Source organism: Nyctereutes procyonoides, unplaced genomic scaffold (genome assembly GCF_905146905.1).
Source record: "Nyctereutes procyonoides isolate TBG_1078 unplaced genomic scaffold, NYPRO_anot_genome, whole genome shotgun sequence".
NCBI classification, from domain to species: Eukaryota; Metazoa; Chordata; class Mammalia; order Carnivora; family Canidae; genus Nyctereutes; species Nyctereutes procyonoides.
Window position 1 is genome coordinate 17,946,078 of NW_026575044.1, and position 16,482 is coordinate 17,962,559.

General features: G+C 40.2%; 1 protein-coding gene across 1 annotated transcript; it reads left to right on the top strand.

Annotated features, from left to right (window-relative positions):
- Positions 1-1,068: 1,068 nt before the first annotated feature.
- On the top strand, positions 1,069-10,240 carry ATP5F1A (ATP synthase F1 subunit alpha). Its single transcript, XM_055324530.1, has 12 exons — positions 1,069-1,221; positions 2,960-3,038; positions 4,245-4,414; positions 6,100-6,273; positions 6,363-6,529; positions 6,718-6,866; positions 7,761-7,912; positions 8,023-8,247; positions 8,775-8,882; positions 9,001-9,145; positions 9,750-9,900; positions 10,021-10,240. Exons 1-12 carry the CDS (start codon positions 1,162-1,164, stop codon positions 10,100-10,102), a joined length of 1,662 nt encoding a protein of 553 aa, XP_055180505.1. The 5' UTR covers positions 1,069-1,161; the 3' UTR covers positions 10,103-10,240.
- The last annotated feature ends 6,242 nt before the right edge of the window (positions 10,241-16,482 follow it).

Below are 16,482 nucleotides of genomic sequence, written 5' to 3' on the forward strand. Positions count from 1 at the left end.
TTTCACAAACTATTTTTTTCCCATTAGCCTATTTTTATCCATGACAAGAAGGATATTCACCTTGAAAATGGAATAGAATATTAGAGAAAGGGATTGCTGACCATACATTTGCAAGCTATATTTTGGGATATGAGCCTTTTAATCCAGATATTCATATGTCTCACCCAAATTAAGGTTTTGGACGTAAACCAGATAAGACATCCAATATCCCCCTGCCAATCCTGTGCATATCACAAAAAAAAAAAAAATCTCAATATCACCAAAATTCTGTGTGTGTGTGGAGGGGGGTAGTTCTGCCCCAGTGTTAATGTGTAGGTACGGGAAGGAGTTTTTTTCTTCATAATTTCCATTTTATTCCAAATTTAAACACTCTCATGAAACTAGCTGCTGATTAGAGGACTTTGAATCCTTGTCCAAACTGCACCATTCTCAGTAGAATTGGCAACCACTCTTCTTCGGCTCTTTGCGTTTATTACCATTTTTAAGCAATTTGTTCTAATTTACAGATTTCATTTGGACATAATCTAAAAGCACTGCGACTTTGCAATCTAAGTGCTTCACGGATCACCTAGAATGGTATGGGCGCCTCTCTCAAAATCAGATTGCTCCAAATTTTCGACTTTAAGAGGGTCTGGGGAATGGGGCCAGAGATCTATGGATTAACCAGTTCGGCAAGTTTCCGGTGATGAACTGTTTACTGTTGCTATAAAGCTTTAAAAGCTGTAGTCTCGGACCCCACACCGTCAACCTCCCATCACCTTCGAACCAGCTGCCGCCCCAGTAAAGGGTGACGACGACTCTACAGTCACCAAGCCTGAGAACCGCATCCCAGCGGGTTCCGCTACCCACACGGTCGCCAGGGGCAACCACAAGGTCGACTCAATAGGTCAAAATAAATGTGTAACGAAGGCCTGGGCCGAAGCTGACAAAGGTCTAGTCACTCATTTTTAAGTTTAATCCTAAAAACGACACTTGAAAGCGGTAACCCCACCCCCAACTTTCCCGCAGGCGGCAGATTTCCGGCCGGGGGTGACAGCGAGGGGCGGTACTTCCGGGTCAGGTGGGCCGGCTGCCTTGACCTTCCTCGCGGCTCAGCCATTTTGTCCCAGTCAGTCCGGAGGCTGCGGCTGCGGAGGAGCACCCCGGAGGGAAACTGCAGAGATGCTGTCCGTGCGCGTCGCCGCGGCCGTGGCCCGCGCCCTCCCTCGGCGGGCCGGGCTGGTGAGTGCGGGGGACCGGTAGGAAGGAGGTGGCCCGGCGGTGTCTGGTGGTGCGCTGACTCGAGAGCTCTTGCTGCAAGGAGGGTGAGGGGCTGGCGGGCGCCGCCATCTTGCAGTGCTGGCCGCTCGGGCCGGGCTGGGTGGCGGCGCAGGGGCCGTCGCTCGCCCTCCGTGCGCGAAGGTGGTGAGCAGAGGAGGTGGTGCCCTCGAGGCCGGCCAGAGATGGGGCCTCGGCGAGGGGAGGGGGGTGGTGTCCGAGAGGGAGGAGGTCCTGGAGTGAAGGTCGGGGGCTGGGGCGCTAGCTCTCCGAAGCCCGCTCGGAAACGGCGAGGCTCGACCCCGCTGAAGGTCAGAGCACTGTCGCTAGCGCTTGTGGAGGCGACCTGACATTGTCTGAAGGTCAGCAGGCCCCGGCGTTTCTCCTCTTCCTCCTCTGCCCCGAGGTCGGTTCGGGGCAAAGCCATAAACGAAGGCGCTCCTGTCAGTACTTGAGCAGGCCGTCTCTTGGTGCCCGGTGCCGAAGCGATGGGGAGATGGGGCGAATGTGCGTTCCATGTGGCCGATACCGTGAGCGGTGACGCCCAGGTGGTCTCAGGCGGGGGGAAGAGGCTTTGCTTTATCTTGTGGTTCTTTGACGTGTTTTAAGATTCCGTCCTTGAGGAGTCGTTGGACCGCGATTGAGAAGTCAAGGTAGAACGTAGGTTGGAAAATGCCCCTGAAAGGTCAATGCCCTTCGGTACTTACCGCCTTTGAAGTTTTTAAAGCTTACATTTGCTTATGTTTTTTTCCATGGTAAGTGTGATCTCAGTTTCAAAGGTGAAATAAGCACTGGCTGTTTTACCGTTCTAATAACCATTAGAAGAAACAAAAAACAACATTTTTAACGGTTTTTCATCCAGTCCTATAGAAAGTAGTGGGTTCAGAATGGACAGTGACCAATCCCAGCATGACAGCTTGAAGGAGGAGGGAGTGCAGATTGCTGTGGGCTTTGTGGAAGGCAGGGGGAAAAAAAGAGTCCACAGCCACGCTTAATTTCTAATCAAATTCTAACATTTACCAGTTTAATTTTTATTTGCTTTTTTATATTTTTTCTTTTAAAACAAAGATTTTAATTTATTTATTCGTGAGAGACACAGAGAGAGAGGGGCAGAGACACAAGCAGAGGGAGAAGCAGGCTCCATGCAGGGAGCCTGACATGGGACTCGATCCGGCGACCCCAGAATCATGCTCTGGGCCGAAGGCAGGCACTAAACCACTGAGCCATCCAGGGATCCCTTTTTTCTTTTCTTTTCTTTTCTTTTCTTTTCTTTTCTTTTCTTTTCTTTTCCTTTTTTTTTTTTTTTAAGTAAAATAGGATGTGTATTGATACTCGCCCCCTTTAGGAAGCAGTTTATCTTATTGAGAATTTCCACAGTTCAACTGAAATATATCTAAGGATGAAATAACAGTACTTGAGGCCATTTAATTAAAGAAAATTTGGTAACTATTGGTTTTTAAAATACGCTTTTTATAGAATAGTTAACAGTGTCGTTAGGAGCTGCATAATAGATTTTTTGCATATATCAAAAGCGACTTCATCACATGGTTAATAGCCTTCCAATTTTAAACAAGATATTTTGAATATAGTTTATATTTTCACTGATTACATGATCAAACTAAGCCTGCATTTATGCTTGCCAGTGTTATAAAGGTTTTGTTTTTTTTTTAAAGTCGAATTCTTAAATGTATTTATGTGCTAGGTCTCCAAAAATGCTTTGGGATCATCCTTCATTGCTGCAAGGAACCTCCATGCCTCTAATACTCGTCTTCAGAAGACTGGTAAGTCATTATTTCTGAGACTACATATACCACACTTATTGCCTTGTCAATAAGTGAAAAGATAAGTTACATAGGTTACATAACTTGTGTTTTATTGTCATTTGTTAATTTTTTTCACTCTCTACTTGAGTTACTACAAATCTCAGACTCTTAGCCTGTAATGTGCCATTTAGCCGTGTCTTGGTAGATTCTCTTGTTCTAGTGAAATCCTTCTTTTTTCGTGATACTACAGCTTTTTTCTTCTGATATAATATCCCTTGGGTGAAAACAGAAAGTACATGTATAAGATGGTAGGCATCCTTTCTCAACTATGAAAGACTTTTTTCCTCTCCTAAAAACCTTTAGAAAAAAGTAAGCAATTTTTACCATTATGTTTTTTTGAAGGTAGTAGCTGCTAATCCATACATGGCAACCTATAAATTTGCACATTGCAAATAGGATAGAGAAGTGTGGGGAGGTGTGCATAGGAAGATGCTGTACGTTAGGGAATTCCTTTGGAGACATGATTGGGGCTTTTGAACTGAAGATTTAAGAGTGAATGTTAAATGTTACATGCTAAGATGAAGAATAATAAGTATTTGTGTGCAATTGAAGGGAAAGATTTATACTTTGTTAATAGTTGCTTTTAAAAATAGACTGCATTTTTGGGGTGTCTGTGTGGCTGATTTGGTTAAGTGTCCCACTCTTCATTTCAGCTCAGGTCTCCAGCTCAGGGTCATGAGTTTAAGCACCGTGTTGGGCTCCATGCTGGGCATGAAACCTACTTTTTAAAAAAAAATTTTTTTTTTAATTAACTAATTATTTATTTATTTGTTTGTTTATTTTTACAAAAGCTTACAAATAAAGCATTTGTATGCTTCCTGCAGAATTTAGCCAAAAAGTCAGGTTTCAGCATACATACAGTTCCTTAGAAATTAAACTAAAGGAGTAGAAGGTAGAATATATTTATTATAATGATGTTGTTTAGTCTTACTAGATTCTTGTTTGGTTTACATTTGTTTTGTGAAATTTTCTTTTCATCACTTAGATTTGTTTTTATAGTAGTGGAAGACCCCAAGCTTTTTTGAATAGAACCATGTATATTACATTTTAGAGTAATTTGATTACTGTGATTATAAAACAATAGTTCTTACATCGTCAGGGAAGTGGGTTTTAAAAAGATTTTGGGACCAGGCTGTTTTTGCAATGGAACTTTTCTCTTAATAGGCACTGCTGAAGTGTCCTCTATCCTTGAGGAGCGTATTCTTGGAGCTGATACCTCTGTCGACCTTGAAGAGACTGGGCGTGTCCTAAGCATTGGTGATGGTATTGCCCGTGTACATGGGCTGAGAAATGTTCAGGCAGAAGAAATGGTAGAGTTTTCTTCAGGCTTAAAGGTAAATTATAAAATGAGATTTTTTGTGTATTGGGATTGGTCTCTGAGTTATTCCTTTAGTAATTCAGAGATTGTGCTAGTATTTTTTGTATTTGAACTTAAATTTCAGCTTCTTCAGTGTTTTAGTCATTCTCATAGATTGTGAAAAGAATAAAAGGTTTTGGCTACCAAAGTTTTTACACAAGGGACTGATGTATATATAAGTTGTAGCCACTGCCACCGAAATAAAAAATTTAGTAGACTTTCAGCCAAATTCAAAAAAGTCTGTTTTGTAGCCATTAAGATCATCTTATACAAAAGCATTAGATAACTTCCAACTAAATTCATTTCTGGTGGAAAGTTGAAAGTTGTTGAATTTTTATTTCTAGTAAGGGTAGACCTATTAGTGTTGAGTTAAACTGGTGATATCAAGTTATCAGAAGCTCTCTGATGATAAAAGTCTACTTCTTTCTATTAGGTTGGGCCTGGTTGGCCAGTGGGATGAAAACAAATGGTAGGAGTCATGGGTTTTCTGAGGAAAGCAGAGAATGATATACCTGGGTAGACCAGGGGTCGTAGGATTACCCACTCAGCACAAATGGGAAAAGTCTTGGTCCTCTGGCTGGTGACCAGTATGGCAAAAGAGCCTTGTTAGGGAAGATTACTTATAGAGCCAAAAGTTTTCTCTGTAGCTGTAAGACCATGGCTAAAAACTTAGCTTCTCATATCTTCAATTGTATTTGTATTACATAGCTTTTAAAGGTGTGGCTGAAATAAATGAACCCAGTTTCTTTTTAGCTTTTAAGATGTAGGAATCTAGTATTGTCTAATAAAATTTCTTGCAATGATGAAAATATTTTATGTCTTCTGCTGTTTAAGTATAATATTGTACATGTGAGACTATCGAGTGTGTACAATGAGGAGTTTCTCACAGAGAAAGTGGGTAAGCTATAGAGATGTGTTAATTGGAGAGAAAAGTCAGTGACTCTGACTTTGGTAAGATAGTGTTAGTTAATTCAAATTTTAAATAGCTACACAGTGTGGTTAGTGACTACTATATTGAACATTAAAGATTTAAGTTACAAATCTACCTGTAGGAATAATGCATGATATTACTTTATTTGTTCTGAGTACTTACAGAGCTGTCATTAGTGACCAGACTGTGTTCCGGAATAGCTTTTTTCCTTAGTAATGATTAAGGACTTAAAAATCTTAGCATTTTGAATTAAGGTTGTAATGATGAGAGATGACCTACCACTGTTACATTATGGCATTTTGTCCTTGTTTGGGTAGCTTGTTTCACTTTCTATTAACCCAGTGAGTTCTCATTATAATTTTTTAAACTGTTAATGGACGTTTTCACAGATAAAAAGATGTAAATCAACTGTGTCTTAAAATTTCTAGTTGATCACTTTATTTCATACTGATCATCTGGTTCAAAAGCCCTAGACAAAAGAGATCAGTGAAAAAGGCTTGACCTGTTCAGTTTCTTTGCTTCTTTTAGTTCTTTGAGGATGCAATAAAGGAGCATGTTGCTGTTTTAAAAGTCTCTACCAAAGCAGGTTGTTTGTTGTAAAAATACTTGAGTAAACCAGATCTGAAGGACATTTTTTTTTTTTACTAGCTGTTTTCGTATCATGTAGTGTTGACAAATGGGGAGAGAAGTACTACTCAGGCTTCATGGGGGTTCAATTGTGTTTTGTGTAGGGTATGTCTCTGAACTTGGAACCTGACAATGTTGGTGTTGTCGTGTTTGGAAATGATAAACTAATTAAGGAAGGAGATATCGTGAAAAGAACAGGAGCCATTGTGGACGTTCCAGTTGGCGAGGAGCTATTGGGCCGTGTTGTAGATGCCCTTGGTAATGCCATCGATGGAAAGGTATGTATATCATGTATTAGATGTGGTTGTATTCAGTTTCTAACAGACATCAAAACTAATTGTTCTGAGGGCTCCTTTTTATTTAACAGGGTCCAGTTGGTTCCAAGACCCGTAGGCGAGTTGGCCTGAAAGCCCCTGGGATCATTCCTCGAATCTCTGTGCGTGAACCCATGCAGACTGGCATCAAGGCTGTGGATAGCTTGGTGCCAATTGGTCGTGGTCAGCGTGAGCTGATTATTGGTGACCGGCAAACTGGGTGCGTAAGCTCATTAAACATTCCAACTAAAAATTGCCTGTTGGAAAGATTACTTTTTAGGCTTGGAGTGGTGAATGCTTTGGATATAATAGGGAGAGTGGAGTGTGATGAGGGTTAGTAGTAATGAAGTTGAGAAATCCTTGAAGTATTTATTTACTAAGATTTACGTTTACTTTCTCTTTTTAAAGCAAAACGTCAATTGCTATTGACACAATCATTAATCAGAAACGTTTCAATGACGGAACTGATGAAAAGAAGAAGCTATACTGTATCTACGTTGCTATTGGTCAGAAGAGATCTACGGTTGCCCAGTTGGTGAAGAGACTTACAGATGCAGGTATTAAAGAACTTTAGTCTGGGGGTGCCTGGCTGGCTCAGTTGGTAAAGCATGTGACTCTTGGTGTTGGGGATGTGAAACGAGCCCTACCTTGAGGATAGGATTTACTTTAAAAAAGCGGTGTGCAGTCAAATGCTCTACCACTGAGCTATCCCTGGGTGGCTCAGGGATCCCTGGGTGGCTCAGCGGTTTAGCGTCTGCCTTCAGCCCAGGGCATGATCCTGGAGACCCGGGATCGAGTCCCACGTCAGGCTCCTTGTGTGGAGCCTGCTTCTCCCTCTGCCTGTGTCTCTGCCTCTCTGTTTCTCTCATGAATAAATAAATATATATATATATTTAAAAAAAGGGGGGGGGTGTGGGGGGAGGAGGACGAACTGCTGTAGTCTCATTGTTCTCTGGGAGTCCTATTGTTGCTAATCTTAAGAGTAGCTTTTCCTTAGTGAAGGCTGGTTTAAATCACTCCCTAATGAACTGAAATCTCTATTAACGTAATTCAATAAGTAAAATAAAAAGTAAAAAGAATAAAACAATCTTAAGATTTCTATTGGTTTCTTTAAAATAGGTGCTTTTTGGCTCTGGTTAATCTGACTTTGGTGAATGACTTAGTAAAGCACTTAATTTTTATTTATTTAAAAAATTTTAAAAGACTTTATCTGAGAGAGTGAGAGCACGAGCAGAGGGGAGGGGCAGAGGGAGAAGCATACTCACTCACTAAGCAGGGAACCCCATCATGGCTCAATCCCAGGGCTCTCGAATCCTGACCTGAGTTGAAGGCAGATGCTTAATCAACTGAGCCACCCAGTCACTCCCAATTTTTATTATAGGCCTATTATATAGACCTCCAAAATCTAAATGTTGATAACCTTGTGAAACTTAAAATTTATTTTCTTCCAGATGCCATGAAGTACACCATTGTGGTGTCAGCTACTGCTTCTGATGCTGCTCCACTTCAGTACCTGGCTCCTTATTCTGGCTGTTCTATGGGAGAATATTTTAGAGATAATGGCAAACATGCTTTGATCATCTATGATGACTTATCCAAACAGGTCAGAGGATATGTGTCTTTAGAATCTGTTTATATGTTTGCACCACAAAGGAAGGTGACAAATTTAGCTTCTAGTAACTAAACTTTATAACCCTTTCCTGTACTATATAGGCTGTTGCTTATCGTCAGATGTCTCTGCTGCTCCGCCGGCCCCCTGGTCGTGAAGCCTATCCTGGTGATGTGTTCTACCTACACTCCCGTCTGCTAGAGAGAGCAGCCAAAATGAACGATTCTTTTGGTGGTGGTTCCTTGACTGCTTTACCAGTCATAGAAACACAAGCTGGTGATGTGTCTGCTTACATTCCAACAAATGTCATTTCCATCACTGATGGACAGGTATTATTTTATGATTAAGATAAATGTAAAAGCTTTGGGTGATTCCAAGACATTGGTTGAGATTAGTGTTTATGAACTGATTTGTTAAATGCCTTTCACTATTTATTGTGGAAAATTTCAAAGGTATAGAAAAGCAAGGAGAACGGTATAATGAACCAAACCCTCCATGTGTTTCTCACCCATTTCAACTTGTGGTATAGCACACTTCATCTTTGCTTCATTTATAGCCAGCCTTCATATATAGCAAGCTAGATAATCTTGAAACAAATCTCAGAGATCAAATCACTTCATCTGCATATATTTCGATAGAAATTTTTTTTAATCTGTTTTTTTCTTCTCATATCTCTTAGCAATAGAATATGTAAGTTGGTATCTGCTATGAAAGATTGAAGGAGCTCTTAATGATGAGACACTGAACATTTTTCCTTGGAGATCTTGGGCTTTAACTTAATTTTGAAAATAGTTGGTTTTTTTTTTTTTTTTTTTTTTTTGAGCTCAATAGTACGTGTATTCTCTGTATGTCGTAGATTTTCTTGGAAACAGAATTGTTCTACAAAGGTATCCGCCCTGCCATTAACGTCGGTTTGTCTGTGTCCCGTGTTGGATCTGCTGCCCAAACCAGGGCCATGAAGCAGGTAATTTGCATCACTTTGTCGAGGGATATCATTAAGTTAAAATTATAATGTATTTGTATAGTGTTCTTTGTCAACAAGTATTTTTGTGTTGCATGAATTGACCATTTCTGTATTTCAGGTGGCAGGTACCATGAAGCTGGAATTGGCTCAGTATCGTGAGGTTGCTGCTTTTGCCCAGTTCGGTTCTGACCTTGATGCTGCCACTCAGCAGCTCTTGAGTCGTGGCGTGCGATTGACTGAGTTGCTGAAGCAAGGACAGTATTGTGAGTTGTTCTTTAATTTCATCAAGTTCCTACTGTGTTTAAGGGCCTGGGAATATCCCATAGCTCCCTACAAGCTGTATATAACAAGTGGTGTTTTTTCATTAAAGATACAGTGTTTTAAATGTGGTTGATGCCTGTTTACTTGCAATACAGTCTCATTATTTAAATAACCAGGAAAACTTACTAAATATACTTAATACTTTTATTTTGAGAATTAAAACCTGTTAGATTTCCTCTTCACCTTTCTCCCTTGGCTTTGAGAGACTGGGATTGGGCAGATTTAAATGCATGTTAGTATGTGTTTGTCTTGCTGTAAAGTTTCAACAAATTATTTATATCTCAGATAGTATAAATGCTGCCAGACGCTAAGCAGTGCTTGTGGAATATGCTTACGATTGCCCTTGAAGGCTTGCAAATATAAGGGAAAAACTGTTCACTGGGGAGAGAACTGGGAAAGGATATTAATGTAGTTTGTCACAGAAAGTAAGAGTAAGTGATATATAGAGACTTGTTAATAATTAGAAGAAAAGGCAAGTTTCTCTGACTTTGTTAATGTAGCCTTTATTTTTTTGAGCAGCTTAACTTTGTATTCTTTTGTTTTCAGCTCCCATGGCTATTGAAGAACAAGTGGCTGTTATTTATGCTGGTGTAAGAGGATATCTTGATAAATTGGAGCCCAGCAAGATCACAAAGTTTGAACATGCCTTCTTGGCTCATGTTATCAGCCAGCACCAAGCGCTCTTGGGCAATATAAGGTATGAACACAATTGATGGCCTCTTTTTTGTAAACTTTAAGTTCTTTTGAATTTTGTAGCTAGTCATTGAATTTTTATTTAGGTCAGAACTGATGTGAACTGCTTTTCATTTCCAAATAGGACCGATGGAAAGATCTCAGAACAGTCAGATGCTAAGCTGAAAGAGATTGTAACAAACTTCTTGGCTGGATTTGAAGCTTAAACTCCTGTGGATTCACATCAGATGCCAGTTTGGTTTTGTCGTTTATTCTAGTAATCAGTTCCATTTGTAAAAGGATTACTCTTATGCTCCAGATGTACAGAAATTACCTTAAAAATAAAGGTTCCATATTGGTTGGTGGTTTTCTGTAGTTTGAGTGATTCTTTTAAAAAGAACTGAGGGCAGCCCCGGTGGCCCAGCGGTTTAGCGCTGCCTTCAGCCTGGGGTGTGATCCTGGAGACCTGAGATCGAGTCCCACATAAGGTTCCCTGCATGGAGCCTGCTTCTCCTTCTGCCTGCCTGTCTCTCTCTCTCTCATGAATAAATAAAATCATTTAAAAATAAAAAAGAACTGAAATTAATATGAGGAATTAGTAAACATGCTTTTTAGCTAGTTTTACTTGAATATTATTAAAATTAGCAGGCCTAGATAATTCTAAGTGAAGTCTGAAAGATTAAGAAAGGGCATACGCATAAGTAGAATTAGGAACATTTGTCAATATATTCTCATTTTTAAGCATTCTTTACCTTTTATAGGCAGTAGTTATAATCAATGTAATCAGGGTCAGTTTTTATGATTAGTAATTAGTCTTATTTAGGAAATCTTCATCCTACAGAATACAAAGATCACTAGTTTTTACTAAGAGTTTTTATTTTTTTAAAGATTTTATTTATTCACGAGAGACCTAGAGAGGCAGAGACACAGGCAGAGGGGAGGAGCAGGCTCCATGCAGGAGCCCAATGTGGGACTTGATCCTGGGGTCTCCAGGTTCACGCCCTGGGCTGAAGGTGGCGCTAAACCGCTGAGCCACCCAGGCTGCCCTTACTAAGAGTTTTTAAAGGTTGGCTCTTGTTACACCTAAAAGCTTAATCCAGGTGTTAAGAGTTCTTCAGAGAAATTCAACAAATAGGATGTGTATAGAGAGTTTGTAGAGGCTGGCAAGTTTGAAAGGGCAGATGGACAGGCTGGAGACCCATGGAAGAGTTGTGTCTGGAGGTAGAATTCCTTCTTCCTCTTTGGACCTCAGATTCTCTAAAGACCTTTGACTAGACGATACCCACCCATGTTATGTTATGAAGCATAATATTTATAGTATTTTAACTGTTAATTACGTCTAAAAAATACTTTCACAGCAATTAGACTGGTGTTTGACCAAAAACTGGATACTGTAGTTCAGCCACAATGACACAGAAGATTGACTGTCACTGGGGTGTTTGGCTGGCTCAGTCTGTAGAGTGAGACTGATCTTGGGGTTCTGAGTTCAAGCCCCACATTGGGTGTAGAGCTTACTTAAAATTTAAAAAATAAAGATAATAGATCATCACAATTCATGTGGAGTTAAATTTCTGTGTAGAGATCAGCAATCTTTTTTCCATATTCCCACCCAATTTTTTAGATTCCTTTGTTAAATGACTCCTCCATATAACCTGCTATGACACCTGTGTCTTACTTAATTCGTATGCCTGGATCTTTCTGGGCTCTTCGTTTTTTGTGGGTTTTAAGATTTTGATAGAGGACCCCTGGGTGGCTCGGGTTTAGCATCTGCTTTCGGGATCCAAGTTCAAGTCCCACATTGGGCCACCTGTGAAGAGTGCTTCTCCCCTGCCTATTGTCTCTGCCTCTCTGTGTTTCTCATGAATAAATAAAATCTTAAAAAAAAAAAAAGATTTTATTTGTCAGAGGGAGAGAACACCCGACAGAGGCAGAGGGAGAAGCAGGCTCCCCACTGAGCAGGGAGCCTGATGCAGGGCTCTATCCCAGAATCCTGTTAACATGACCTAAGCAGAAGGATCATGACCTGAGCAGAAGGCATGAGAGATCATGACCTTAACTGATCTGAGCCACCCAGGTGCCCCTGGGCTCTTCATTTTTAAATTGTTACATAAGGCATATAATTTAAAGAAACAAAAGGTCAAGACGGCTATTTATGAAAATCCCTCACTTGCCTCTTTCCCCACCACCTCTTAGTCTTTCCCAAAGGCAGCTAATAACTTTTCAGTTATTTTGTCAGCTCCGTATCGTAATTGTGTCACTTCCTTTTACATTATATGTGTAATCTGTTAATTTCACCCAATGGGCAAGAACTTTGCATGTGTGTACTTGTATATACTACACACTGCACAAGTCGCACACTCCACAACTCTCAACTCTTAATCACAATATGAGAAGATTATGATTTGGGAGAAATGCTCATATGACTAACATTTGATAAAAGCTGAAATGTTCATTTTTACTTACATGAGCTTTGGTATAGAATATTCTAAAGCAGGTATAGGTATGCCTGGGTGGCTCAGCAGTTGAGCATTTGCCTCTGGCTCAGGTCGTGATCCCAGGGTCCTGGAATTGAGTCCTGCATAGGCTCACTTCAGGGAGCCTGCTTCTCTCTCTGCCTTTGCCCTTCTATGTCTCTGATGAATGAATAAATAAAATCTTAAAAAGTATTTTTCTAAAAGCAGGTGTACTTTAATTGGTCTAGTAAAAGCAGGACAAAAATGTCTAAGAGCAAATGCACCCTAGGAAGAACTTTTTTGGGGAATGTTCCTCTGGATTTTAGTTTCTACTTGCCATAGTAATTTTTTTAAAAAGATTTTTTTTATTTATTCATGAGAGACCCAGAGAGAGGCAGAGACACAGGCAGAGGGAGAAGCAGGCTCCATACAGGGAGCCCCATGTGGGACTCAATCCCAGGACTCCAGGATCACGCCCTGGGCTGAAGTTGGCGCTAAACTACTGAGCCACCTAGGCTGTCCATAGCATAGTAATTTAAGTATGTCGTTTATTCATCTAGATTAAGAAACTGTAGAAGAGATGCTTGGCTGGCTCAGTTGGTAGAGCGTGTAACTCGATCTTGAAGTCATGAGTTTGAGGCCCATGTTGGATGTAGAGATTAAAAAGAGGCAGGGGCGCCTGCATGGCTCAGTTGGTTGTCTGCCTTTGGCTCTCATCCTGATCCGGGATGGAGCCCCATGTCGGGCTCCCTGCTCCGGGAGAAGCGGGTTGTCTGCTTCTCCCTCTGCAAGTGCTCTCTCTCTCAAGTAAATAAAATCTTCAAAAAAATTAGAGACAATAGTTTGTGGAAAGAAAAAAAATTGTGCTAGAACTAGGATGGCAAGGGTTTCCCTAAAGCTGTAAAGCCCTCCCACAATAGTTTTGTTGAGCCCAACCCAGTCTATTCTAACAGTGAACCAGGAGAAACAAATTGAGATTCAAATGTTATTTTTTATTAGTCACTCAGAGACCGGCAAGTTGGGAAACTTGACAGGCACCCACCTGTTTTCACCAGATGGGCCTAAATACTCTGCTCAATGGCCCTACTGTGGGGCAGCCAGAAGGCTGTCATGAAGTGTGTTTTTGCACAACTTACCAGAAATGCACCTGACCTTTGAAATTTGAGGTTTTATTGCTTTCAGATATTTTAAAATCTATTTGATAATTATAAAGTCTAGCTCTGGAGAAGGCTTCTGATGTCTCAGCTGTGTAATCTATGTAAGAATATTAAGATAGGCATATCTCAGTGCTTAGTTTAGCTTTTGATTGCTCAACTATGAGATAAGCACTAAAGAGTGTGATACAAAATGAGTAACCTAGAAGGACCCTCTTCCCTAAGGAATAGGGAGGAGGACAAAAGGCGAGTACAGTTAACTAAAAGCTGTGCAATTATAGAAGTACACATAAGATGCAGTAAATGACCAGTATAAAGTGCCATTTGGATTAGAAAATTTATGTACAGAACTGGAAAAGAGTTCATGGAAGAATTGGCCTATTTGACAGCACAAGCAGGGGAGTGGCAGACAGAGGGAGAGGGAAAGCGGGCTCCACATGGCACTGGATCCCAGGACCCTGGGATCATGACCTGAAGGCAGACACTTGACTGACTGAGCTACCCAGGTGCCCCAGAGTGTAGCCTTTTTAATTACAAAAATACTGAGGCCTACCTAAGGAAAAGTTGGAAGAACAGCACAAGCAACAACACTCACTTTTCATCAGTATATACCACTTGTTAATATTTTGATGCATTTGTTTTATTTTTCTGGGGAGCCATCTGAGAGTAAGTTGCAAGCATCCTGGCACTTCTGATACTTTTCAGCATTTGGGGGCACCTGGGTGGCTGAGTTGGTAAAGTGTCTGACTCTTGATTTCAGCTCAGATCGTGATCTCAGGCTCATTTGATTGATCGAGCCCTGCATCAGCCTCTGGGCTCAGCATGAAGTCTGCATGTTACTAGTCTCTCTCTCCAATTGCGTACCCTGCCTCCTACCCCAGCAGTCTCTTTATAAAAAAAAAAAAAAAAAAAAAATCAGCATCTGTTCCCTAAGAAGAAAGACCTTCAGCTCAACAATAGAACAATCTTGGTTTTCCAAACATCTCCTCTCACCTTCTTGGTAGTGAATTTTCTCCCCATTGCGTCCACAGGCCTCTACCCTTCTTATCCCGTATGGAGCTTCCTGTTGCCTCATTGTATTTGGAATGCCATGTCAGTGTGGATTCCCTGTATGTACCCTATTACATTTGATTTTCTCCTGTTGGAAGAAAAGGGAGAAAGACCATCTATATAGCCACGTTACCATATTACCAGGGAAAACTGATTTGATAATATGCAGTCCATATTAAAATTTATCTAATTATCTCCCCAGCATCTTTTATAATAGTATTTTTTAAAAAGTTTTTATTTGGTCCCCTGGGTGGCTCTGGTTGAGCGTCTGCCTTTGACTCAGGTCATGAGGGTCCTGGGATCAAGTCCCACATCAGGCTCCCTGAGGAAGTCTGCTTCTCCCTCTGCCTATGTGTCTGCCTCTCTGTGTCTTTCATGAATAAATAAATAGAATCTTTAAAAAAAAATTTATTTAAATTCCAGTTCGTTAACATACAGTGTAATACTAGTTTCAGGTATACAATTTAACACTTAACATATAGTACCCGGTACTCATCACAACAGTGCACTCCATATAATAGTTATTTTTTAAAAAACTATGTGAGTATTTTGTTCCCCAACAACTTTTCACTGAATGGTTTTGGGGTCTATTGATTCTGACCTGAAATAGAACATTGAGAGCTGTAAAGTGGTGATTTTATCATTCTTTTTTACATTTACTGGCTGACATTTTCTGCAGGAAAGCTTTCCCTCCCAGGTTAGTATGGACCATGGTTTTTGTTTTTTTTTAAATTCAGTATATTACAGTATAGGTTAGATTTTTGACAAGTAGAGGATGAAGGTCAAGGGCATTAAGGGTAGAATTAGCATGCACAAAAAAATAAAAATGGGAAAATAGTTTATTTTGGGAATAGTGACTTAACCTTCTTGCAGCATATGGTATGACTGGCAGGGTTGTGTTTTATACATTCAAAACTTGTTAATGGAAAAAAAACAACAACTTGTTAATGGGAGGCTTTAAAGACCATACTGAAGCATTTGGAATTCTCCATGGTCAGTTGTTGATCAGGGCTACTTAGGAAACTATAAAGCAATGATTTGTTGATCACTCAGAGCAAGAAAATCAGAAAGCCAATTCAAAATTCTCAGGGGAGACTATGGAGAGAAGTAGATTTGAAGGACCTTATATAGAAGTATTAAATACAGTATTGGGAATTAATGATGGAAAAGATTGAAGACTGACCATGAGGCTTCTAGTCAGGGTAACCAGAGAAATGAAGAAAAATCAGATTTGGAGATGGAAGTTCACTTAATTTTGGATAAGTTATTTATTTTGCTGAAGTTAATATCTCAGATGCTCACTATAAATTCAACTTAGGCCAGAAATTTCTGAGTCTTCAAAAGGAGGACACCGAAGTAATGAACAGTGTTCTCATGGAAATCTTAACAGAAAACAGTGACAGGTTCACAATGCTATGTCATTTTTCACAATGGGACAAGAACTTGTTAAAGTACGATTTAGCCAAATCATCTCTATTGTGGGGGTCAATGCTATCTAGAAATGGCTTAATTGTTTGAGCTAAGTCCTTCAAAGTCATTCCCCATAAATATTCTTTAGTTTTTGATGCATGCTGAGTGACACTAGTTCTAAGACTACACTCCTTGATGGGTAAGTATATGGAAAATATTACAAGTTCCAAAAGAACAGCAGGTACATCCTTCAATTTGTCAACGTTCCCAAACACTTAAATATGTATTTGTTCACCACCGTGTTAGGAAATTAGTGTGTTGTGACTCACTCCCTTAAGGGAATGGGGAGATGAGATAAATACATGTGAAAGAATAATTGAAAGTAATATGATAATGAAGTACCAACATGAGCATCTTCCCAAACCTGAGTCCAAAAAAAGGGGGAAATGTTTGCCAACAGTACTGGGGTTATTGGAAGAGGTTCCAGGATTATGGAACATTTCCTAGTTCTCTTTTGTGTGTGTGTGTGTGTGTTTTTGT